The following is a 26,014-nucleotide window of genomic DNA, read 5'->3' on the forward strand; positions in this document are numbered from 1 at the left end:
GACTGCAGCACTCCCTAACCGACTCTCGGAGCGGCAGCCATTTTGGCGTTGCCCCAGCCACGCCCCTTGGGCGCAGATGGCTCCACCCCCCGGCAGGCCGTGTGCAGAAACAGGAAGTGGGATTGCAAACCTAGGAGCTGGGCGGTACTTTGAGTGCCTTCCAATCAAACCTGTGCTGCTGCCTCTGGCTGTCTGCCGCTGAGAAAAGTCGTGGGACCATGTCGACTATGGAGAGTATCCTTTCCGGTCTGAAAAGCTGCTGCTACGGCTTAGAGAAGGGGGGAAGAGTAGGGACTGGGGCCCCTGGGAGGCGCCTGGTGGTGGTGACCTTTTAGGTTTAGTTGTGGAGGGGTAAGGGCGGTGACGCCGATTGGTAGGCGCCGGCAGCTTGTTTTGTTTTGTTTGTTGTTGTTTTTCTGGTAGCCGCCGCCATCCTAGAATCAGGGGACGTGAGACTGCGTTGCCAAGAGTCAGAGTCGTGGCGGAACTGGTTTGAGCAAGATTCTTGAGCGCGAACCTCACCTCGTTGAGAACTACTGTCACCTGTCCTTTCAGTGAATTTTTCCACTTCTTAGAAATAGAGGGGGAGTGGTTCGGAAACAGAGACGGCAGGAGTTCGCTAGAGATTTGGGGCGGAGGTATAGGTTTTGAATGCAGTACAGGGTCAAATAGCTTTTGTGGAACTTCTTCCTTTTTCTGAATGAAGGTGACTGGTAATGAGGTAAAATGCTTAATACCATCCCTCCAAACTAAGTTGAGTGCTTGCTTGTTGATAATCAGATTTAGCACGTAAGGAAACTCATATAGTTCTCTAAAGCTATAAAAATTCATCAATTGCACCTGTGTTCCCACTTAAGCAATGAGATCTGGGTTAGGAACCAAGCTGTGTGAAGCCCTGAATTGAGTGATGAAATTGCTTTTCACAACTGAAATAGCGTCGCAGGATTTCCATGTCGCTGTAATTCCTCCTTCTTCCAGGAGTTGGCATTACAAAAAATAGAGTGGCTTGGTATCTTGCCATTGAATAAAACTTGGCAAAATGACAAAATGTGGGTAATGGTGATTGTTTGATAGCTCATGTTAAAGCTCTTTTGCCTTCATTAGTTTGTAAGTCTGAAACATGGAAAGACATTTGGTGAGAGGATTAAATTATACAAGCCATACTGGTAATATTGAAACATATCCTGTGCTGAACTGGCCAAGATAAACCAAGAATAAATTGTGAACCCTTGAGGAAGTGGAAAAATAGGTCATTTCATGAACAGAGTGGATGACTGAAAGGCCCAGTTATCATTACAGTTTAAAGGATATGTTTTATGGAAGTGTAGTTGTTAGATGATTTTTTTTTAAAGCAGCATCATAAAGGAAAGAGCACTGGATTGTGAGTCAGAAGATCAGTTGCTAATCCCAGTTCCGTCTCTTAAGAAACATGTGAATGAGGACAACTCATATAGCCTCTGTCATGCAACGTTTACTGATCTGTAAACGTACTAACCTGCCAACCTTATAAAGCTGTTCTGAAGATAAAATAAAATGGAAGGGCTTACTAAATTGTAAAGTTTTGAACATGCTGTTAAGTATTCAGAAATTTTAGTACAAATTGCTCTCTCTTTCCCCAGAACTTTTGAAAGGATTTGAATAGCTCTAAAATTGCTTTTGTTTCCTACTCTAATAGTGCAAGTTATTTTTCCTCTACCTAAGCCTACCCTATGTGATTTCCAGTATCAAGATAATTGGTTACTAATTTCCTTTCAGTGAAAAGTATGTATGCCTGACTATACTTAAAATTAATGGTACTGTTATCAATAGTTTAATACCTAACAAAAATGAACTGTTAGCTACCCTTCAGTCTATCAGAGGAAGTGAGGAGGTTTAACTTGATTCATACCATTTGGCAGTGATCACTTCTCCTGGTTCCTTTTTGTAGAATCCAGACCTTTTCCTTGGAGCATAGAGGAGCAGAATGGCATATGGACTCAGACCTGTCCTACATTAAAAAAAATAACTTGAACTGAAACTTGAGTAACATTTGTCACCTGTATAAAATGCAAAAATGTCATTGTTACAGTATATAAGAAGATTAAATGTGCTAACAGTTGAATTAGCGTGGCAGTTGTGACTTCTGTCTTTGGACAGTTAAACACACTGAATTTATCATGGTGGATTAGATCAAATCTCAGTTCAAAAAACTCGATGGAATCACCAAATTTATTTGTTGTAACATGTTCATATAGGTGTTTACAAGTATAGAATTATTAGTAATATATGTGCAATATTAACACAGTGTGTTTCAGGAGTAGTGTTTGATTATAGGAATGAAACAGTAGAAGAGAAATAACTAAGGGATGCTCCTCGATTCCATGCTCTTTTTTTTTTTTTTTGCTTCTCTATGTTTCTACCCTTCTTTTGGCATTTTGTTGTTTTTGACTTAGCTCAAGCATACTTCATTTCCAGGAAGCTTTCCATGTCATCTTCCTAATCTCCTAACCCAGCATCCCCAATAAACCTAGATATCTGAGAGTGCCAGTTCCTACTCTGTGCTCCTTTCCTCATTTATTTTCCCCTCCATTTTAGCCTTTTTTTCACTATTGTAATCATATGTTTACTTATCTATCTCTTACATTAGACCGTGAGTTCCTTGTGGATGGGTTCCTTATCTTTCATCTTTGAATCCTCATTTCCTTGCATAGCACTCAGCGCCTAGTGGACACAATGGCAAATGACTTTCTATTAAGAATTAATTATTAGCATATATTGAATCTGAGTCTCTAGTATGGGCTGAGCAATGCACCTAAGCTGTCGATATAGAGGGTTATAAGACCCATTCCCAAGTTGGAGTAACTTTTGATATAATTGAGCCAGTACACACATGGGTGGGGATAAATACGTAGCAATATTTAGGTAGAGAAAGGTAGAGAAGTACAGTTGTGCACCACATAATGATATTTCAGTCAACAGCAGATCGCATATACAGTGATGATCCCATAAGATTAGTGCCATATAGCCTAGGTGTGTAGTAGGCCATACCATCTAGGTTTGTGTAGGTACTGTAGGGGAGGAAGAAATTTTTCTCTACCCTTCTAGGTTCTTCTGGCTGCTCTAAGAATTAAACTGACATGAGACAGATTAACAGGAGAAAAACAAACAAAAGTTTAATAATGTGTATACATAGGAGAAACCCAGGAAAACCAAGTAGCTTACCAAAGTGGCCGAAGCCCTCACCTTAAATGCCATCCTCAGCTAAAGACAAAAGAGGATGTTGGGGATGGGGAGAGTCAGGGACTTCAAAGGGAAGGAAGACAATTCACAGGTGGGTGAAAAGAAACAAATGTTTGGAAAACAAGTGTTTGGCCACAGGGAAATAGAAGAACACAGAGGGGAGCCCAACAAACAAGCCTTTCTGGGTTCCTCCCTGTCTATCACCTAGTTCATGTTATGCTAAAATGATAGCTCACTTCCTGAGACAGGTTTTTTATCTGAATTCTTTTAGGCGGGTAAGGGAGAGGTATCTAGAAAAACTTTTGAGTCTTTGGTTTCTTTTTTTTTTTTTTTTTGTGAGGAAGATGGGCCCTGAGCTAACATCTGCCAATCCTCCTCTTTTTTGCTGAGGAAGACTGTCCCTGGGCTAATATCCATGCCCATCCTCCTCCACTTTATATGGGATGCCGCCACAGCGCGGCTTGACAAGCGGTGCGTCGGTGCCTGCCCGGGATCCGAACCGGCGAACCCCGGGCCACCGCAGCGGAGCGTGCACTTAACCACTTGCGCCACCCGGCCGGCCCCGAGTCTTTTGTTTCTTAAAAATACTCATCCTAAAATAAACCTCATGTTAAACAGACACATTTTAGGGTGGCAAATTTTATTCATCTTTAGTACACTCTATGATATTTGCACAATGACAAAATTGCCCAACACCACATTTTTCAGAACGTGTCCCCCTTGTTAAACGATGCATGACTGTAACGAAATAGATAATAGGTACTGTAGACATTCTGAGAGTAGAGAAAGGGATGTTGTGAACTGAATTGGTTTCATTATCTCCTTTTGTAGTCACTCAGACAGATGAGACTGTGTTATAGGCAAAGATTGCCAGCTACCTTAGAAATGTCTGTTTGCCATTTATGAATGGCTTTATATCCTAAAGCAGAACTAATTACATATCAGAGTCTGAGGTTTTGCTAGTGTTCACAAATGCATTGTGATTTTTGTTTACCAACATTAATAATATTTCAAATGTGCTTTTTAAATATCATTACCTGGCCTTAGTCTTATAATTTATGGCCTGCCTAGCTAGTAGAATATGGTGTCTTACAAGAAGTGTTGCATGTAAAGATTACTTATGGTTCATCATTTGATACAATTTGAGGACCAGTTCTGAGCAATTCACTATGAAAGTTAAAATGCAAAGAGGAAAATAAGATTCGATCTGGATTTGAGTTCCTTCTTGTTCTTTTATTCAGCAATTACTCCACAATTATAGATCTCTAGGCTTCAGTTTTCACATCTGTAACATGAGGGATGTTGACAAGTAATTTCTAACGTTCCTTTCAATTCTGATGATTTCCCTGTGTTTATGTGATCCCAGACTACCTCCCAGAAATACACAAGGGATGATCAAGATGCTGGGAGCTGAGAAAGGGGAAAGTTGGATGCATAATGCCACTCCTTCTTATCAAATGTATGAATAAACAATCTATCGTATTGGTACCACTGCTTTATTCTGGGGCATGCACGTGCTAGTGGAACATTTTTATTTCCTCCTTCTTACCTCCATTTTCAACCTCTACTTCTCTGTGCCCAAAAGATTGCATAATCCTACTGTTGTCACTTGGAGTCAAATAGCTTTCTGCCCTACTATGTTTGGACTTTGACTTGGTGTTGCTACACCCACTTCAGAGAGGCAGTCAGAACATGAGATTTCTACTATGAAATTCTGCTAGTAAGCTGACTAATAATTTTTCTTAGGAAACAGATTGAAATCTTAAAGCAAGGCTTCCTTCTGTATGCATAATGAATGTGTTGAGCCCTGATTCTAATTTAAATTTCAAAGCAGTAATCTATTAAGACATAGTTGATTTCTGTCTTGCCTATCAGCAGTGTAATTGCAAATAAATTAAATCACACAGAATGTTTTAAAGAGACAGTGGGACTTTTTATTCCCTGACTAACCATATTGCCCAATTAAGATAGGTGACTTGGGGCCGGCTCCGTGGCTTAGCGGTTAAGTGCGCGCACTCCGCTACTGGCGGCCCGGGTTCAGATCCCGGGTGCGCACCAACGGACCGCTTCTCCGGCCGTGCTGAGGCCGTGTCCCACATACAGCAACTAGCAGGATGTGCAACTATGACATACAACTATCTACTGGGGTTTTGGGGGAAAAAAAAAGGAGGAGGATTGGCAATAGATGTTAGCTCAAAGCCAGTCTTCCTCAGCAAAAAGAGGAGGATTAGCATGGATGTTAGCTCAGGGCTGATCTTCCTCAAAAAAAAATATATATATATATAGGTGACTTAGCAAAGTCATGAAGTGGTAATGACAATTTATTGAACACCTACTATGTGCCAAACTTCGTGTTGGGGTTTTTGTATATATTATCTCAAACCCTCAAAACAGCAGTGGAAGACGGGTGGTAGTATCCTCATTTTGTAGAAGAAGTAATTAAAGCTAAGAAAGCCACAGAGCCTATAAGTACAGGGTAAAGGATCTGGGCTGGGCTCCATAGTCTCTGTTGTGTTCACTTTTCCACAGTGCCTCCAGAACTTACAGCTCAATCTAGTTATGTTTGATGGAGTCCTAGGGTTATGCAGAGCTACTTTTTCTATATATTGACATTCCACTTGAGATTTTGTGCTAACAAGAGTTTGAAAACCATGAATCTACAGTCACCTTAGGGAAAGCCTAAAGAGTCTCTTGAAGACAAGTCTGGTTCATAGATATTTCCTATTAAAAGGTACATCTATATGATGTAATGTTTTAATTTTAATTTTCTAGAATTGGAAGATGGGGAATTGATACTTTATGAAAATTTCAGATAATGAAATGTTCAGATGATTCTTTGATTTCCTTATTTATCAATCCCGAGGGCCAAGTGAGTGAGTTTTTTTTTCACTTTTGCATAGATTTTGGCAGGAGGAGGGAAACCTATTGCCATTAATGGAGATCTTTGAGACCAGTTTCTCCGAATCAGTGTTACTGTCTATGTTAGCCAATAAGCAAGCATTGTGGTGTGTGCTAACCTCACAGGAATTAAGAGAAAGGTGATAGGGAGGAGGAAAGAAGGGTATACTAGGCAAAGGAACTGTATGTAAAGACAGAGTCCAGTAACTGGTGGAGGCCAACATCCCTGAAGCACAAGGTGCTGGAGCCTGGGATTACCCAACACCTAGTTTAGGGCCTTATGCATCATTCTATACGTGTTAATAAGTATTACTGTTCAGTCTTTCTAAAGTTTTAGTCCATCAAACATAAAGTATTTCAGCCATTGTCTTTTCAGGGGGCAAAGCAAAACAAATGCTGTCTTAATAGCAACCACCTTGCCACTTTGAATTTATGATTAGTCAGTGAAAGAGGTTATTCTGCCAGTGTTATTTTTCCAAATAGAAAAATACTCCAGGGATTTATAGCCAACTAAAATATCTAAAATATTACACAGTGTATCAGTTCTGTTAGCTCAATTTAGTAGTTGAATTGATGTCATTATTTTCCACACCAACAATTTCCCCACTTCAATATAGAAGCTATTCACTTATAGTAGCATACACAGAGGGTGATTATTTGACTAGCAGACAACTGAATTTAAGAATTTCATACTCGAGTTGTAGAAAGTACCCAATAGTTAGAGGCAAGTTTTTAGACCCAGGGATGTTTTGATTTCTGGCCTAGAACGAAAGATTCATCATCAGAGAAACACTGGTGTTACAGGTTGCCTGGGCTACATAGACACGTGAATATATTTGACAGTGGTGGTAGTCTAAGATGGGTAGACTGTGGATTCATGTGCTTATTTGCACTAAAACTATTGGTAATCTTGTCTGTCTGCCATATTCTAGTTTAAGGTTGAGGTCAGGGAATTCATCTCCTTATTCATTTCTGAACGTATATAACTATTTGGAATAGAGACTGGTAAAAATTCACATGCCCTTAATGTACATCTAGCCTTATGATAGTTAACATTTCTTAAATTGAAAAGCACTTGTAGAGTGTGTATGTATGCACATGCATTTTCTGCTTCTATGGGACTGAATTATTAACTCTGAATTTATTAAAACAAGTGTAATAATAGGGCTGTAGTTACCAGAACTGGTAGTAATTATGATTTAATCAATATTCTCATGCTTTATTTCACTCATTGTTGCATTGTATTAATTACTTTTCATAGTTAAAATATTCCTCTTGGCAGCTAAAAGTAAATTACTTTTTAAAGTATTTGAGTTACTTTAAAATTTAATTTATAAATACTCAAGAGTATAAAGTTTTATACTGTTTACTAAGCCCCATCTCCTTTCAAAGAGAAAATATTCCTGACACAAACTTATAAATAATTTTATTATGCAGGAAAGTAACTGTTTGCATAGAGCTCCTTTCCAAAAAGAAACATTAAAAAAATGCCTTATTCCTCATTCTTAGGTACTTTTATACTTTTAAGGTGTGAACATTTTAAACAATAACCATTCCATATAATGAGTGGTTGAGAAAATTGCCATACACATGGAAACAGGTTTTGTTTTGAGTTGCCATTTTTTTAATATTCAAATCAGAATTCAGACTTCTCTAAATTTTAGAAAGGCAATAAGGCACATATGCCATATATTGCATTATATCTTGGTGGCTTGGGGCAGCACCTCATAATCACACGCATTAATATTTCTACACTGAAACGTGAACATTAAATGGGATAAATTAAAGGCTGTATGTAACTTGTTAGTTGAGATCAGGTTTTGTCATCAAATTTGTTCTGGTCAGGTCATGTTTTGCTAACAAATGTTATATATAACTTTCAGTTTTCAGAACTTTTTGGATTTTGGAATTATGGATAAGAGATCATAAATCTATATGTATATTTATATGCAACAGAAACATTCTAATATATATGTGTATCATAAGAATCAAATACAGATCCATAACATCTTATCATGTTGCTTATGATAGCAATAGAAACATTCCAATATTTCACTTGTCCTGTGGAAGAGGATACTAAATCAGTGGTTTCTAAACCAAACTGTGCATAAAAATCACCTGGTGAGATTTTTTAAAAACTACATATTTCTGAAACCCATGCCAGATCTACCAAACTGAAAATTCCAGAGATTTGGGTCCAGAACTCTGTATTTTTTAAGAGCTTTATTGGTATTGTGATACTGCTGGTCTGTGATGAGGTTTCGAGATCAAGTCAAAATGAGAAAAATAAAAAGGGACAATGTGAAAAGTATTTTTCAAAGCTAAATGTGTTCAATTTTAAAAGCTGTCCTTTATTCTGAGACTCTCCTTCCTACATTTTTGGTGTCGATATATTCTTTCTTTTAATTATACCAGTCCATGAAATTAAAAAAAATTGGGATCTGCTGTCACATTAGTTTTGTAACTCTTAGCAACAGATCCCTTTTTTTCTGAATGAAATCTTATGTGGAATCCTAACATATAACGAATAGACAGCATTGTGTTAGTATAAACTTACTTATAAGCTTAAATGTGTAATTGAGTCCTCTTGCCCAACATCAGTGGTGCTTTTTCCCCCAATATATCATGTACCACTGCAAAACACTTTTCTACTAGTATTCATTCACTTAAAGCTGTTGAGAAATTCTGTTAAGCACTGCACTAGGCTGATAATATAAGGATGATTAGGACTCATCCTTATTCTCCGGGTGTCCATAGTCTAGTTGAAGAATCAGACATGTAAACAAAGAGTTATAATGAAGTGAAGAAAAGAACGTGATATATAAAGTAACATGGGAATACAGAGTAAGTAGCTACTGATACTATAAACTTAAAATTAGTGTTTCTACAGAGTATACTTCAAGTTTAGGAACAGAATATATGAAAACAATCTTGGACAGAAGCTATTTTATATTAAATTTAAAGCACAAACAGGTTCAAGTTATCCAAGTTATAATATTACTACACATTCCTAACAGCATTGTCCATATACTGGTATTATTTAATACATTTTTGGGTTTTTTTCTTTTAATTTTTGAACAACCCTCCTTTTTAAAAGTTCAAAGATACCATCTCATGGAACCAGGACTATAAACTCTTAAATTAATCTAACTTTTTATTTGAAATGACTTTTTAAAATCGTGTAACTTTAATCCCCACCCCTGAAAACACAAAAAGGAATAAAATACCAGTTACCTACCACTGGGCTTAAGAAATAAAACATTATCAACTCGTGTCCCTTCTTCATCCACCAAACGTAACCACTCTAAAAGTTCATATTTATCATTTCTGTGTATTTCTTCATATTTTACCACATACATGTACATTCTTAAGATATAGTTATATCTTGCATATTTTCCAATTTTATATGTGTGATGTCATATTGCCATTTTCATTTTCATTCAAGGTGATGTTTGGGATTCATTCATTATGTCATTTTCATTTTCATTTCTATGTAGTTTTTCATTGTAGAAATATCCTACAATTTACCCATTCTGTTAGTGATGAACATTTAGCTTGTTTACATTTTTTTCTGTAACGACAAACAATACTGCTATGATCATTCTTTTACAGGTATTCCTCATTTTATTGTGCTTTGCTTTATTTCACTTTGCAGATACTGCATTTTTTTTTTGAGGTAACATTGGTTTATAACATTGTATAAATTTCCGGCCTACATCATTATAATTTGCCTTTTGTATAGACTACATTGTGTTCCCCACCAAGAATCTAGTTGCCATCTGTCACTGTACAAATGTGCCTCTTTACCCTTTTCGCCCCACTCCCTTCCCCTTTGGTAATCGCCAATCTGTTCTCTGTATATAGGTGTTTGTTTATCTACCACATATGAGTGAAATCATATGGTATTTGTCTGTATATATATTTATACACACACACACACCCCACATCTTCTTTATCCATTTATCTGTGGATGGGCACTTAGGTTGTTTCCATATCTTGGCTTTTGTGAATAATGCTGCAATTAACATGGAGGTTCGTATATCTTTTCAAATTAGTGTTTTTGTGTTCTTTGGATAAATACCAAAAAATGGAAAGGCTGCATCATATGTCAGTTCTATTTTTAATTTTTTGAAGAATCTCCGTACTGTTTTCCATAGTGGCTGCACCAATTTACATTTCCACTAGCAGTATATGAGGGTTCTCTTTTCTCCACATCCTCTCCGACACTTGTTGTTTCTTGACTTTTAAATAATAGCCCTTCTGATGGGCGTGAGGTGATAGCTCATTGTGGTTTTGATTTGCATTTCCCTAATAATTAGGGATGTTGGATATCTTTTCATGCCCCTGTGGCCATCTGTATATCTTCTTTGAAAAAGGTCTGTTCAGATCTTTTGCCCATTTTTTTCATTGCATTGTTTTTTTGTTGTTGGATTTTATGAGTTCTCTATATATTTTGGATATTAACCCCTTATTGGATATATGATGTGTAAATATCTTCTCCCAGTCAGTAGGTTGTCATTTTGTTGATGGTTTCCTTTGCTGTACAGAAGCTTTTTAGTTTTATGTAGTCCCCCATTTGTTTATTTTTGCTTTTGTTTCCCTTGTCTGAGGAGACACGGTATTCAAAAAGATACTGCCACAACTGATACCAAAGACCGTACTGCCTATGTTTTCTTCTGGGAGTTTTATGATTTCAGGTCTCACATTTAACTATTTAGACTGAATTTTTGTGTATGGTGTAAGATAGCAGTATACTTTCATTCTTTTGCATGTGGCTGTCCAGTTTTCCCAACACTATTTATTTGAAGAGACTTTCTTTTCTCCATTGTATGTTCTTGGCTCCTTTGTCGAAAATTAACAGTAAATGTGTGGGATTATTGCTGGGCTCTTGATTCTATTCCATTGATCTGTGTGTCTGTTTTTCTGCCAGTACTATGCTGTTTTGATTACTATAGCTTTGTAGTATGTTTTAAAATCAGGGAGTGTGATACCTCCAGCTTTGTTCTTTTTTCTCAGGATTGCTTTGGCTATTCAGAGTTTTTTGTTGTTCCAAGTAAATTTTAGGATTCTATGTTCTATTTCCGTGAAAAATGGCATTGAAATTTTGAAAGGAAATGCATTGAATCTGTAGATTGCTTTATGTAATATGGACATTTGAAATGCTTTCTCTCCATCTATTGAGATCATCAAGTGATTTTTATTCTTCATTTTCTTAATGTGATGTACCAATATGTTGATTTATTTGCAGATGTTGAACCATCCTTGTATCCCTGGAATAAACCCCACTTGATCGTGGTGTATGACCTTTTTAATGTATTTGTTGTATTTGATTTGCTAATATTTTGTTGAGGATTTTTGCGTCTATGTTCATCAGTGATATTGTCCTATAATTTCCTTTTTTTCTGTTGTCCTTGTCTAGTTTTGGTATCGGGGTAGTGTTGGCCTTGTAAAATGAGTTAGGAAGTGTCCCCTCCTCTTTAATTTTTTGAAAGAGTTTGAGATGTAGGTGTTAGGTCTTGTTTGAATGTTTGGTAGAATTCACCAGAGAAGCAGTCTGGTCTTGGACTTTTGTTTTTTGGGATGTTTTGTATTAGTGTTTCAATGTCCTTACAAGTTATCATTCTATTTATATTTTCTATTTCTTCTTGATTCAGTTTTGGGAGGTTGTATGAGTCTAAGAATTTATCCAAATCTTCGAGGTTATCCAATTTTTTGGCATATAGCATTTCATAGTATTCTCTTATAATCCTTTGTATTTCTGTGGTACCCATTGTCATTTCTCCTCTTCCATTTCTGATTTTATTTATTTGAGCCTTCTCTGTTTTTTTCTTACTTAGTCTAGCTAAAGATTATCAATTTTGTGTATCTTTTCAAAGAACCAGCTTAGTTTCATTGATCCTTTCTATTGTCTTCTCAGTCTCTATTTATTTCCACTCTGATTTTTATTGTTTCCTTCCTTCTACTGATGTTGGGCTTTGTTCTTCTATTTCCTAGTTCTTTTAGGTATAGTGTAAACTTGTTTATTTGAGATTTTTTTTGTTTCTTAAGGAAGGCCTGTATTGCTATAAATTTCCCTCTTAGTACCACTTTTGCTGCATTCCATAAGTTTTGATATGTTGTGTTTTCATTTTCATTTCTCTCCAGGTATTTTTTGATTCCTCCTTTGATTTCTTCAGTGATCCAGTAATTGTTCAGTAGCATGTCATTTAGTCTTCATATATTTGTCACTTTTCCAGCCTCCTTCTTGTCGTTGATTTCTAGTTTGTTACCATTGTTGTGGGAAAAGATGCTTGATATCAATTCAGTCTTAAGTTTATCGGGACTTGTCTTGCTTCACAGCATATGGTCTGTCTTTGAGAATGTTCCCTGTGCACTTGAGAAGAATGTGTATTCTGCTGCTTTTGGATAGAATATTATATGCATCTGTTAAGTTCATCTTGTCTCATTTAAGGTAGATGTTTCCTCATTGGCTTTCTGTCTGAATGATCTATCCATTGATGTAAGTGGAGTACTGATGTCCCCTACTATTATTGTGTTGCTGTCAATTTCTCCCTTTAGATCTACTAGTAATTGCTTTATGTATTTTGGTGCTCCTATGTTAGGTGTATATATATTAATAAATGTTATGTTTTCTTGATGGATTTCCCCCTTTATCATTATATAATGTCCATCTTTGTCTCTTGTTAACTTTTTTGGCTTGGAGTCTATTTTGTCTGATATAAGTATAGCTATACCAGCTTTCTTTTGGTTGTGTTCTTTCAAAATGTTGTGTTGAGATTGTCATCTGTATTTTCTTCTTTAATCTTCTAATTTGGTTAAAAAACATGGATAGTTTTTTTTAATGTTAACCATCCTTACATTTCTAGGATAAACCCATCATGAATATGAAGTACCTTTAATATTTGCTTAATTGCTAATATTTTGTTTAGTATTTTTGCTTCTCTGCTTATAAGTGAGTTTGGTCTGTAATTGTCCATTTACATATAGTATCCTTTTTTATTTGGGTATCAAAGTTGAGTGTTCCTTCTGTTTTCTATTCTTTGGAAGAGTTTGTATAAGATAGATATTACTTTTTTCTCAAATCATTGATATAATGTACCAGTAAAACAATCTGGGCCTCTGTCGTTAATTAATTAATTTATATGTTAAAATGTTTTAACATTGAATCAGGAATTTAGAATTATTCGATTTTTTATTTAATTTTTAATTTGTTTTTATAATATTGTTCTAGGATTGTCCGTTTTGTCTAAAACTTCCAATTTATTGGCATAATGTTCATAATTTATTTTAAAATATCTCTACTGTGTCTGTAGTTATTTCTCCTTTTTCATTCCTACACTGTTTATGCCTTCTCTTTTTCCTTGATCAGTTTCTACAGAGATATGTGAATGTTATTAGTCTTTAAAGAGAACTCAAGTCTGGACTTTTTTATCCTTTCTATTATATCTTTGTTTCTATGTTCTTCCTCTGAGATTTTTTGCTTTCCTTATGCTTCTTTGGGTTTATTCTGTACTTTTCCTAACTTTGTGAGATGAATGCTTATCATGTTAATTTTTAGCCTGCCTTCTTTTCTAATGTGAATTTTTAAGGCTAGAAAATTCCATCTGAATATGGCATTAACTTTGCATCCCACAAGCCACATTCCACTCATTTCATTGTCATTCAATTCTATTTTATTAATTTTTCATTTTAATTTTTCTTCATTCCGTATGTAGGTAAAATGTTTTTTTAATTTCCAAATGTATATTTTAATAAACATTTTATCTTAGAACAGTTTTAGATTCTTACAGAAAACTTGTGAAGAGAATCCCCATATTAATTAATACATTCATTATTTAGTTGTGATTAGACTGCAAATTTTTCTGATATCTATTATTTCAAATTTGCTTTATGGCCCAGTGCATGATCGGTTTTCATATGTCTCATATGCTTAAAATGATGTGTATTCTCAAATTATTGGGTACAAGATTGGCTATAATTCTCTATATGTTTATTAAGTTAAGCTTTTTAATAGAGTTTCATAACTTCTATATTCTTACTTAGTTTTGTCAGTTACTGAGAGTGTTGTTACAATCTCCCAAGAGTGATAATTTTCTCTTTGTCAGTTTTGTAGACATATACACAATGACACTTTGACAATATATAGAGGTTCATGGAAATTTAGAATTATTTCATCCACTTGTGAATTTACTTTTTATCATTTTATAGTGACTTTTTTTAAATTCCTAATGCTGCTTTAGGAAATCTGATAGATCCTAATAAAGTTACATCGGCTTTTTTTAGGTATTTGTCTGTTATAACTTTTTCTGTCCTTTTACATCCAGACTTTCTATCTTTATGTTTTAAAGTCCTGTTTAAAGCACATGGTTCTAATTTGTTTCATTAGTTTTTTAATCCATCCTGACATTTTGGGGATGTTTCTATCCTTTTACAGTCATGTGCTGTATAACAACATTTCAGGCAGTGATGGACCTCATATATAATGGTGGTCCCTTAAGATTAGTACCATATATCTTAGGTGTGTAGTAGGGTATACATTCTGGGTTTGTGTAAGTACACCCTATGATGTTTGCACAACGAAGTTGCCTAATGATGCTTTTCTCAGAATGTATCCCTGCTGTTAAGTGATGCATTGACTGTATTTTATTATTTCTCTTGATCCTGTTTTCTCTGTGATTCACTTCTCTTTTGCTATCTTCTTTTGGATTTGTCAAGTAGTTCACCTCATTTTTTCCTCTACTATTTTGGAAGTTACATTCTATTTCCTTAGCAGTAACCTTCACATTTTAACATTCATAGTTAATTTATTATCTAAATAATCAGAAACTCTTTCCTTCTCCTGAATAATATAAAGATTTTTAAACATTTAATTTCAGTCATCTGTCTTACATGTTTTCATTATCTAGTTATGTTTCTTCTGCCTTTTTATCTCCAAAATTAGACATTACAATTATCTTATAGGTAGTATTTTTCTGGACTTACCCATGTGTTTACCAGTCTCTGTGCTCACTAAGCCTTTCATTATGTCAGTCCTAATTTTGTTTCTTACGAAATGCAGTCAGTCATCATTATTAAGTCATCATTATTTGCAGATTCTGTATTTGCAAATTCACCTACTCACTAAAATCTATTTGTAACATGAAAATCAGTCCTTGCTATGCTTTTAGTTTTAGGATCATTCACGGACATGCTCGGGCAGTGAAAAATTTGAGTGGCCAGAGGCACACATTCCCAGCTGAGGTTGAACAATGTGATGCTCTGCCTTCTTATTTCAGCTCTCAGTACTTTAAATAAGTATCTTTTTCACTTTCTATCTAGTGCCACAATTTTTGCATTTTTGTGCTTTTTGTTGGTGATTTCACTGATCTCCAAGGATAATGTTGAAGGGCTGTGTGGTGTTCCTAAGTGCAAAGCTATGATGTGCCTTATGGAGAATATATGTGTGTTAAATAAGCTTCTGTCAGACATAAGTTATAATGCTGTTGGCCATGAGTTCAATGTTAATAAATCAGCAATATATATTAAATAAGGTGTGTTAAAACAGAAATACACATAAAACAAGGTTATGTTTTGGTAGGTTGATGAAAATGTTATGAACAGAGGCTTGCGTTAATGTAACCCTGAATTTCCGTAGGAGCAATGGTTCCATACTTGCTAATTCACTGTTGGCAGTAACTTCATGAAATGTAACTACTGTGAATAATGTGAATTCACTGTACATACTTTGGAAGTTACTGTAGCATTTTGTCTGAAAATTCTGCTCAGCCTGATTTTACTTCTTTTGTAAGTAACCTGAATTTTCACTATGGCTGTTTTAAAGTTATTTTGGTCTCTGGTATTCTGGGGTTTACTATGATGTGTCTAAGTGAGGATTTATTTTTATTTGTCCTGCTTGGGATTTTTTTTTTTTTTTGTGCTTCCTGAATCTAAAGATTTTATATCTCTCATTACTCTCAGGCTTTATATCTTTGACTATAACCCTTAACACATTCTCTTTATTATGTCTTTATGAGATTCCAGATATTAGACCTTATTATTCTATTTTCTTTATCTCTTATCCTCTTTCATAGTAACCTTATTTTTTCACTCTAATCTTAATTCAGATCTATATTCAGTTTGCTAATTTTCTCCTCAGCTTTATGTAATTTTCTTTATCTACTTTGCTCCACACCTAGCTGTGAGTCAAGGCCCATAATGACCCTTAACATTGTCATCTCATCTTCCTTTGCCAGCCATGAGACTTTTTTTCTATCCCACCCTTATGATAATATTGTAGCCTTCAAGGGTTCTAGCTTTATTCAGAAAGTTCAGATCCAGCACCTTACCTTGTGTGGTCCCAATAAGGGGCTTTGGCTTCAGGGGCTTCAGTGCTTCCTACTACTGATATTTCCATTTTCTTCTTTGGTTCTGTCCCCTAAAAGGATTTTCCTTCCCTGTTTGCAAGCTGAGTTCTGTATTTAAAAGGACATTTGTTGTAGTTTATTCAGTATTTTGAGGTGTTTTTCTAAATCTCTAGACTTCCATATTTATGGAAGTGGTTCTTGTCTTTTTAGGATAAAGGGGAAAAAAGCGTTATAGTGTTAAATGAACTTTTATAATGAATCTCCTATTGTTTTTTGGCCAGTATTTTATACCATGATCAACCTTAACTTAATATTGAATACAAATTGGCTATAATAGGCATTCAGCAGTCAGTCCTCAGTATTTGCAGTTTATAGTAAATTTCAAGTTTAAGGGAAGATGAAATCATTCTTCAAAAACAACAAAGAATATCTTATTTACATGAATTCATCTAAAATAATTGGTTTCTTAATTTTGGTTTTAACTATAGTGACTAAAATATCACTACAGAGACATTGATTCTATTTGGGAGATGATTTGGGAAATGAGAAACTATTTCTTGTCCTTTCTTTATTTCCATCTATATCGGTAATTCAGATTCTCAACACAGTTCAATTTTGCTCCCCTTTCCAGGTGATATTTGACAATGTTTGGAGACATTTTAGGTTGTGGCAATTGGGGAGGGAGGGTGCTGGTATCATCTAGTGGTAATGGCCAGGGATGCTGATAAACTTCCTAGAATTCACAGGGCAGCCCCCACAACAAAGTATTTTCTGGCCCAAAATATCAATAGTGCTTAGGTTGAGAAACCCTATTTATAAAAGGAGCTATAACTTTCTCAGTCACCTAGCTGAAATTGATAAATCTTACTTCTAAATGTAAAATATATTTTACATTAAAATTACCCAGAAATTCATACACATACTTATTTTCTTAACAATTCTAGGTGTATCTGTTGTTGATGAAAAATACTCAGGATAGCAAAGTCATCCCTTTCATTATCGATAAATAAGGTGTTAAATTAGAACCACGAAGTCATTGAGAGATGAACAAGGTAGCTTAATTTATGATTTAGTTTTGGTAAATAAAACAAGTCTTGTTTTCTGATAGTGATATAATCAATCCAAAAGTCAGCCTTTTAAACTATATGACGTATGTGTACCTTTCAAAAAAACTAACCCTACATCATTTTTGTAGGTGTCCTGAAGAAATACAGAATCAAGTTTAAAAAAAGTAGATTTTACCTTTTGCTAAAGGGCAGAAAACATACAGAATCTTCCTAACTAGTGATTTAATCATGGTACAAACCAGTTGGTTTTGAAATAATCTACATTGCTTTGTCATATTCATGTGCATATACATCTTATTTGTGAAAGATTTGTGGTATTGCTCATTGGGGTCTTATTGAACAGAGCACTTTTCTTCCCATTTTTTTTAATTTAAAATTTTTAATCTTACAATAGTTTTAGACTTAATGAAAAATTGCAAAATTAGTACAGAGAGTTCTTTTATACCCTTTACCAAGCTTCTCCTAATGTTAACATCTTACATAACTATAATATAATTATCAACATCACTACAGTATTATTAACTAAACTACAGATGTTACTTAATTTCACAAGTTTTTCCACTAATGTCCTTTTTTCTGTTCCAGGATCCACTCCAGGATCCCACATTGCATTTAGTCGGCATGTCTCCTTAGGTATTCTCCATTCTGTGACAGTTCTTCAGTCTTTCTTTGCTTTTCATGAACTTGACACTTGAAGAGTACACTGGTCAGTTATATTGTATAATGTCTCTCAGTTCAGTACTGTCTGATGTTTACTCTTGAGTAGACTGAGGTTATGTTTTTGGCAACAATACCATAGAAATGATGCTATACCCTTCTTAATTCATCATTTCAGAAGGTAAGTGATGTTGAAATGTCTCATTACCGGTGATGTTATCCTTGGTAAGGTGGTGTCTGCCATGTTTTTCTACTTTAAAGTTGCTATTTTTTCCCTTCATAATTAATAAATATCTTTCTTGCCATTAATTTAATTGAGTTTTTTAATGGAAAACAAATGTGGAAGAGATAAAAATTGTTTTCTTTCCTCAAACCCTTTGTGAAGAGTTGGTTTAAATACCATAATCTTATGTGATAACTTTTATAATTTAACACCTTGTTTGCAGGTAGCTAGGTTGGGAAATGACTTTTTTGAATAGCCTTAACATATATTTTCAGAACACCTATTTAACTTGAAGTTTGCTGCAAAAGAACTTAATAGGAATGCCAAGAAATGTGATAAAGAAGAAAAGGCTGAAAAGGCCAAGATTAAAAAAGTAAGCAATTTTTAATATTTTTACTTTTTCTTAAACTCATGAAATGAGCACAATTAATCATGGAAGAGTGGTTAATTGTTTCAGTTTATTTTACATTGAAGAAAGATTGCTGGCTTTAGCATTCTAAAGCAAATATCTATTTAAATAAATTATTTATTATCCAACATAGTTAATAATGACTCTTTTTTGTTTATTACTATTGATATGTGTAAGTATGGCTCACAAGACAGAGTGTAACTGTTCTGTTACCTTACTGTTCTGTTACCTACATCTAAAGACTGTCTTTTGGTTTGTAGCCAAAAGACTCTTACTGAGAAGTATAAAGCCTATTACTGAGAAGTATAAAGCCTATGTGTAAGAATAATATTTAATGTTTGTTGGCCCCTTTTTAATTTTTACAGTCTCTAAAGTTTTATATCTAAACAGTGCATAGCATTAATGTATATTGTGGTTTGTGTATTGTGTATTTGCTAGGAGGATTCACAGGACGCAGCATAGTGTTGTAATCATGTCTATGATGTATTACACTAAAAGGATACAAAGCAAAATCAACAGAGGGAATAGACATATGGGGCAAAGTCTGGAGGAATCCAAGCTCAAGCTTCCAAGAGTTCTCTCATAGTGGAGTCACACAGGGCAAGCTTAATTACTCTAGCAACAAATTATGACAAGATGTGTGAACTGTTATGTACCAGGGAAGTTCTCCTGCACCCAGGAGTCCAAGGCTTTTATTGGTAGTCATGGCATCCTCTGCCTAACACCCACTAAAATTCCAGACTCCCAGAAGGAAATTTGGTACTTAGCATAAACACCACATTGTTTGTACCAACAGTATAAGCAGAGTGAGCCACTCTTAACAGTTCTGCAAATGGTGGGAACCTGCCCTGAATCCAAGTTCCTGGATCCCAGCCAATTGCCAAACTTGCAAGTAGACTTTTCTAATGATAGAGTCTGCACGTGTTATTTATATACCTATTTTTAATATTTTATTACCTTAGTTATTCACATCTGTCGTAATAGCATATATCCAATCCTTAAATTGAGTCACTTTGGGTATTTTGTCTCTACCCTTAAAAGGGAAAACTTTAAGGGAAGAAAACTTCCAGAAAATGAGATGGAAGTAGTTAGGCTGAATTAGAAGAAAAAATAAACTTAGAAATGATGGATTAGGATTATCCTTTTTTAAAAAACATAAGCCCAACTAATGCAAGGAAAGAGAAAGCATGAAAATATTTTTGGTCTAATATTTCTGTATATTGAGGAGATTAGAAATAACGTAAAAATGATTTTTGAGGTTTCAAATGTCAGGAAAGCACAGCAGTATTAAAATGTGCGATATCCTAACAAACAAAAGTCCAGGACCAGATGCTTTCACTGGTGAATTATACCAAGCATTTAAAGAATTAATAGCAATCCATCTCAATCTCTTCCAAAAGATAAAAGAGGAGGGGACACTTCCAAACTCATTTTATGTGGCCAGCATTACCCTAATACCAAACCAGACAAGGAAACTACAAGAAAAGAAAATTACAGGCCAACATCCCTGATGAACATAGATGCAAAAATCCTCAACAAAATATTAGCAAACCAAATTCAACAATACAGTAAAAGGTTCATACACCATGATCAAGTGGGATTTATTCCAGGGATGCAAGGATGGTTCAATATCCGCAAATCCATCAATGCAATACACCCCATTAACAAAATGAAGGATAAAAATTCTAAGATCATCTCAATAGCTGCAGAAAAAACATTTGACAAAATTCAACATCCATTCATGATAACAACTCTCAACAGAGTGGCTACAGAAGGAATGTACCTCAACATAATAAAGGCAATAAGTGACAAGCCCACAGCTGTCATCATACTTAACAGTGAAAAGATGAAAGCTTTTCTGCTAAGATCGGGAACAAGACATTGATGCACACTCTTGCTACTTTTATTTAACATAGTATTGGAAGTCCTAGCCAGAGCAATTAGGCAAGAAAAATAAATAAAGGCATCCAAATTGGAAAGGAAAAAGTAAAACTGTCACTATTTGCAGATGACATGATATATATAGAAAATCCTAAAGATGCCACCAGAAAACTGTTAGAACTAATAAACAAATTCAGTAAAGTTGGAGGATATAAAATCCATATACAAAAATCAGTTGTGTTTTTATACACTAATAACAACCTATAAGAAAGAAATTAAGAAAACAATCTCATTTATAATTGCATAAAAAAATAAAATACCTAGGGATAAATTTAACCAAGGAGTTGAAAGACCTATACACTGAAAACTATAAGATGTTGTTGAAAGAAATTGAACAAGACATAAATGAAAGATATTCCATGCTTATGGAGTGGATAATTAATATTTTTAAAATGTCCATACTACCTGAAGCAATCTACAGATTCAGTGCAATCCCTATGAAAATTCCAAAGGCATTTTTCACAGAAATAGAAAAAACAGTTCAAAAATTGGTGTGGAACCACAAAAGGTCCTGAATATCCAAAGTAATCTTGAGATAGAACACAGCTGGAGACTTCATGCTTCTTAATTACAAAATATATTACAAAGCTTTAGTGTGCAAAACTGTATGGTCTTGGCATAAAAACAGATACATAGATCAATGGAACAGAATATAGAGCCCAGAAATAAACCCATGCATAGATGGTCACTTAATTTATGACAAAGGATCCAAGAATATACAATGGGGAAAGGACAGTCTCTTCAATAAATGATGTTGGGAAAATTGGACAGAATGAAACTGGACCACTATCTTACACCATGCACAATAATTATCTGAAAATGGATTAAAGACTTGAACATAAGACCTGAAATCATAAAACTCCTAGAAGAAAACATAGGCAGTAAGCTCCTTGACATTGGTCTTGGCGATGCTTTTTTTGGATTTGATACTAAAAGCAAAGGCAACAAAGGCAAAAATAAACAAGTGGGGCTACATCAAACTAAAAAGCTTCGGCACAGCAAAGGAAACTGTCAACAAAATGAAAAGGCAGCCTACGGAATGGGAGAAAATATTTGCAAATCATATATCTGATAAAGGGTTAATATCCAAATTATATAAATAACTCATACAACTCAATAGCAAAAAAAGAAACATTCTGATTTAAAAATGTGTACAGGATCTGAATAGACATTTATCCAAAAAAGACAAACAGATGACCAACAGGTACATGAAAAGGTTCTCAACATCACTCATCATTAGGGAAATGCATATCAAAACCATAATTAAGTATCACCTCACACCTGTTTGAATGGCTAGTATCAATCAACCAAGACAAGAAATAAGTGTTGGAGAGGATGTGGAGAAAAGGGAACCCTTGTGTACTGTTTGGGGGAATGTAAATTGGTGCAGCCACTGTGAAAAACAGTATGGAGCTTTCTCAAAAAATTAAAAATAGAACTACCATTTGATTCAGCAATTCCATTTCTGGGTATTTATCCAAAGGAAACGAAAACACTGACTCATAAAGATATTGCACTGCCATGTTCATTGCAGCATTATTTGCAGTAGCCAGGATGTGGAAACAATGTAAGTGTCCATCGATGGATGAATAGAAAAGGAAAATGTGGAATATATTAAAAAATGGCATATTATTCAGCCATAAAAAAAGAAGGAAATCCTGCCATTTGCAACAACATGGATGGACCTTGAGGGCATTATGCTAAGTGAAATAAGTCAGACAAAGAAAAGCAAATTTCATATGATCTCACTTATATGTGGAATCTAAAAAAAAAAAAAAAAAAACTCATAGATAAAGAGAAAAGATTGGTGGTTGCCAGAGATGGGTAGTTGGGAGTGAGTGAAATTGGAGAAGGTGGTCAGAAGGTACAAACTTACAGTTATAAAATAAATAAGTCCTGGGGATGTAATGTATAACATGGTTATATATGTGGTTATATACATATAATGTACACTATAGTTAATAATACTGTATTGTATATTTGAAAGTTGCTAAGAGAGTAGATCTTAAAAATTCTCATCACAAGCATAAAAAAAATTTTAACTGTGGTTATGGATGTTAACTAGAACAAAAAATCTTTGGAAGTGTGCGAGGTTGCAGGTACTAGTATATTTATCATATTGGTGTTTATATTATTGAAGAATTGGAAACAAATATCCAGCAATCAGGGATCTTAATTGATCCATGTTCTCAAAATTCAGTCACTTCCATACCTTCTTGGTTTTTCTCTAGTGGAGGACCATCTGAACTATTTAATATTTTTCTTTTAATTGACTTTTAACTTAAGCCCTGGCCAAAGCTATGATGACAGGAAAAGCATGGATCTGTGCTAATTACATCATTTCAAGTATACGTTTAAATAAATTCATAATTAAAATGAAGATATGTATCAGTAGTGTTTGTACCACACATGAGGAAAGCCCTGGTTAGTGGTACATCCATACAACACAGACTTTAGAGATGATGATGTACTTATATATTTATTGACTTTACAAGATGGCTTTTTTAAAGTATTAGGTGAAAAAACTATGCTCTATACATGCACTTTTGTAATAAATAAATTTATATTGTAATAATTAGGTTTATGTGCTTGGAATACTAACAGTGGTAATGGCTCAGTGATATGATTATGGGAAATTTTTTAAACTTTATATTCTAATTTCTTAAAATATTAATGAGCATATATGTTCTCATCATAATTTAAAAGTTAACTATAAATTCTTTTATTTTCTAAAAAAATCTTAAAATCTCTTAAATATTATTAAAAATAAGTTAATTTGGCGTTGTTTTCCTCTGTTTAAAATATCCGTACTTTTGCTCCCTTTCTTCGCCAATATTTACCTTTGCTTTTTGTCTTTACTTTGTCTTCTTTTGCTCTGTTTAAAACAGGCCATTCAGAAAGGCAATACAGAAGTTGCAAGAATACATGCTGAGAATGCAATCCGCCAGAAGAACCAAGCAATTAATTTTTTAAGAATGAGTGCTAGGGTTGATGCTGTGGCAGCCAGAGTTCAGACTGCAGTAACAATGGGCAAGGTAAGGCTTAATATCTGTAAATAATAGAAACTTGTGATTTAAGTTTAATGAGAGTATTAAGAGTTGTTAGAAATGTAAATCTATTGCAAGGTGCTACAGGGTGCTGGTAAAGGCCTTTATGGGCAGGAGAGACACAGTCAAAGTGCTTAGTGAGGAAAATGATTCTGGCATTGGATTTTAGACTAAGGTCTAATTAAGTTATCTTCCAATGAATAAAAGATAGTCAGTGCCTAGACCAGAAATACATATTATATTTTTCTGTTAAGGAAGGGGTAGATAAATTTCATTAGTTGATCTATAAGTAATATATTTAAGAGACTACTAAATTTTGAGATTACTTATATACTTATTCTTTTTTTACACTTCCAATAGGTAACCAAGTCCATGGCAGGTGTAGTTAAATCTATGGATGCTACATTGAGGAGTATGAACCTTGAAAAGGTAAAAAAAAAAAAAAATTATTTGGTGTTCAGATAGCATCTTTTCAGTGTAAGTTTTTCTATGACTATATTTCTTTTTACAGATTTCTGCCCTGATGGACAAATTTGAACACCAGTTTGAAACACTGGATGTTCAAACACAACAAATGGAAGACACAATGAGTAGCACTACAACCCTAACAACACCACAAGTAAGAATGGTTTCTGTACTTAGAATAACTTTTTGAAATTACCCAACTTCAAAATATAATGGCTTTGTGAGCCTAAATCATCTCTAGAATGCGAAGTAAACACGGCATATCCCTAAAATGCAACTAGAAAGTTATGCTCTGCCCCTGGATTCCTGAGGACATGTTGGAAGATGACATTCCCTATCACGTTTTGAAGTTCTAAGAAATATACTAGGTCACATGTCTAGAGAGTCTTGAACTTGGTATTCTGCCTTGCTGCCAGTGGTCCTTATTGATGAAGGCATTGCACTGGAGGTTCACTGAGGCCAATGAGTATTAGCTATTATCCTAAGCCTCAGCTAATTCATCTCATTGCAAATATTCTTCTCCTTCCTATCTACTCTTTTGGTGTGTTATTTATGCACAAGTCACAGGTGAACAAATAGTCAATTACAAGCTAAGTTATTTTTCGGAAAACTAGGATGTTTTCTAACCCTGCAACTTAGGCAGAGATGTGCTACAGGGAAAATTAAAATTTTAAACTAGTTTACATGACACATGAGCCAGAAGTAAAGTTTTGTGAAATTTAAATATTCAGATAGAAAATTATCACTCTTCTCTTTGATCCCAGCACCTATCACATGGTTAATCAAATGAACAAAGAGCCACTACTTTGGATGCTAATATGGAAAAATTATAATTTACAAAATAGGTTAGGAAGAAATCAACAACCATCCATCAAAATTTTGCTGCAGATAACTTTTCACGAAGAGGTAAATAATAAGAGAACATGCTTTTATTCAGGTTTTAGTGTTAAGAAGAAAGAAAGAATTCATGTGTATGTCTTAAAGTGAGCATATATTTAGCCATTACTTTTTTACATCCTCAAGAATGTAAAAAAGTGCTTGCTCCCCAAAGTGTGGTACAGTTATCAGGAACATCTGTATCATCTGGGTGCTTATTAGGAATGCAGAAATTCAGACCCCATTTACAGGCATACTGAATCAGAATCATTTTAACAAGATTCTCAGGTGATTTTTATGCACCAAGTTTGAGTAGCACTGTCCTACAGTTTCTGATTCTTATTCAAGCACCTTAGGTGATCCCCAGGTGATTTAATGATCAGTCAAGTTTAGGAAACACAAGTGAATTAGAAAGAGGACTTGAAGTCAGGACACTTGGATTTCTAATCCCTACACTGCCACTAATTAGCTTTCGGACCTTCAGATACCCACTACCCTGGGCCTCAGTTTCCTTAGCTATAAAATGTAGAAGTTGGGTTTGATGATATCTAAATGCCTTGTAGTTATGAAAAATCTTGAGATTCATTCACCCAACGTTTGCTAAGCACCTTCTCTTGTTTCAGGTATTGTGCTAGGTGCTGGGGACATTCAAATATATATAAACATTCTTCATAAAAAATCAACCAAAACTTACAGAAAATCACTTACAACAGAAATGGAGAGAGATCTGGTTGAACACACTTAGTTGTCCAAATTCTCATATCCTGCTAATGAGTAATTAGAATTTAAATTGGCATATCCACTTTGGAAAAGCAATTTGGTAATATCTAGTCTGTTCTTAACATAGGAGGCAGAGTGATCTTGTTAAA

At 34.7% G+C, this 26,014-nt stretch overlaps 1 protein-coding gene across 2 annotated transcripts in view; it reads left to right on the forward strand.

Moving 5' to 3' along the window:
- The first annotated feature begins 96 nt into the window (after nucleotides 1-96).
- LOC101392848 (charged multivesicular body protein 1B2) overlaps nucleotides 97-26,014 on the forward strand; it is a 32,873-nt gene continuing 6,955 nt past the window's right edge. For both annotated transcript variants that reach the window (XM_014796506.2, XM_087427091.1), the window contains exons 1-5: nucleotides 97-234; nucleotides 18,683-18,780; nucleotides 23,646-23,792; nucleotides 24,165-24,233; nucleotides 24,316-24,423. In XM_014796506.2, the coding sequence (XP_014651992.1) occupies nucleotides 219-234; nucleotides 18,683-18,780; nucleotides 23,646-23,792; nucleotides 24,165-24,233; nucleotides 24,316-24,423 (438 nt within the window). In that variant the 5' untranslated portion in view covers nucleotides 97-218. The remainder of the gene's footprint in view (nucleotides 235-18,682; nucleotides 18,781-23,645; nucleotides 23,793-24,164; nucleotides 24,234-24,315; nucleotides 24,424-26,014) is intronic.

The sequence above is a fragment of the Ceratotherium simum genome, chromosome X (genome assembly GCF_057802395.1).
Source record: "Ceratotherium simum simum isolate JZ-2026a chromosome X, ASM5780239v1, whole genome shotgun sequence".
Lineage (NCBI taxonomy): Eukaryota > Metazoa > Chordata > Mammalia > Perissodactyla > Rhinocerotidae > Ceratotherium > Ceratotherium simum.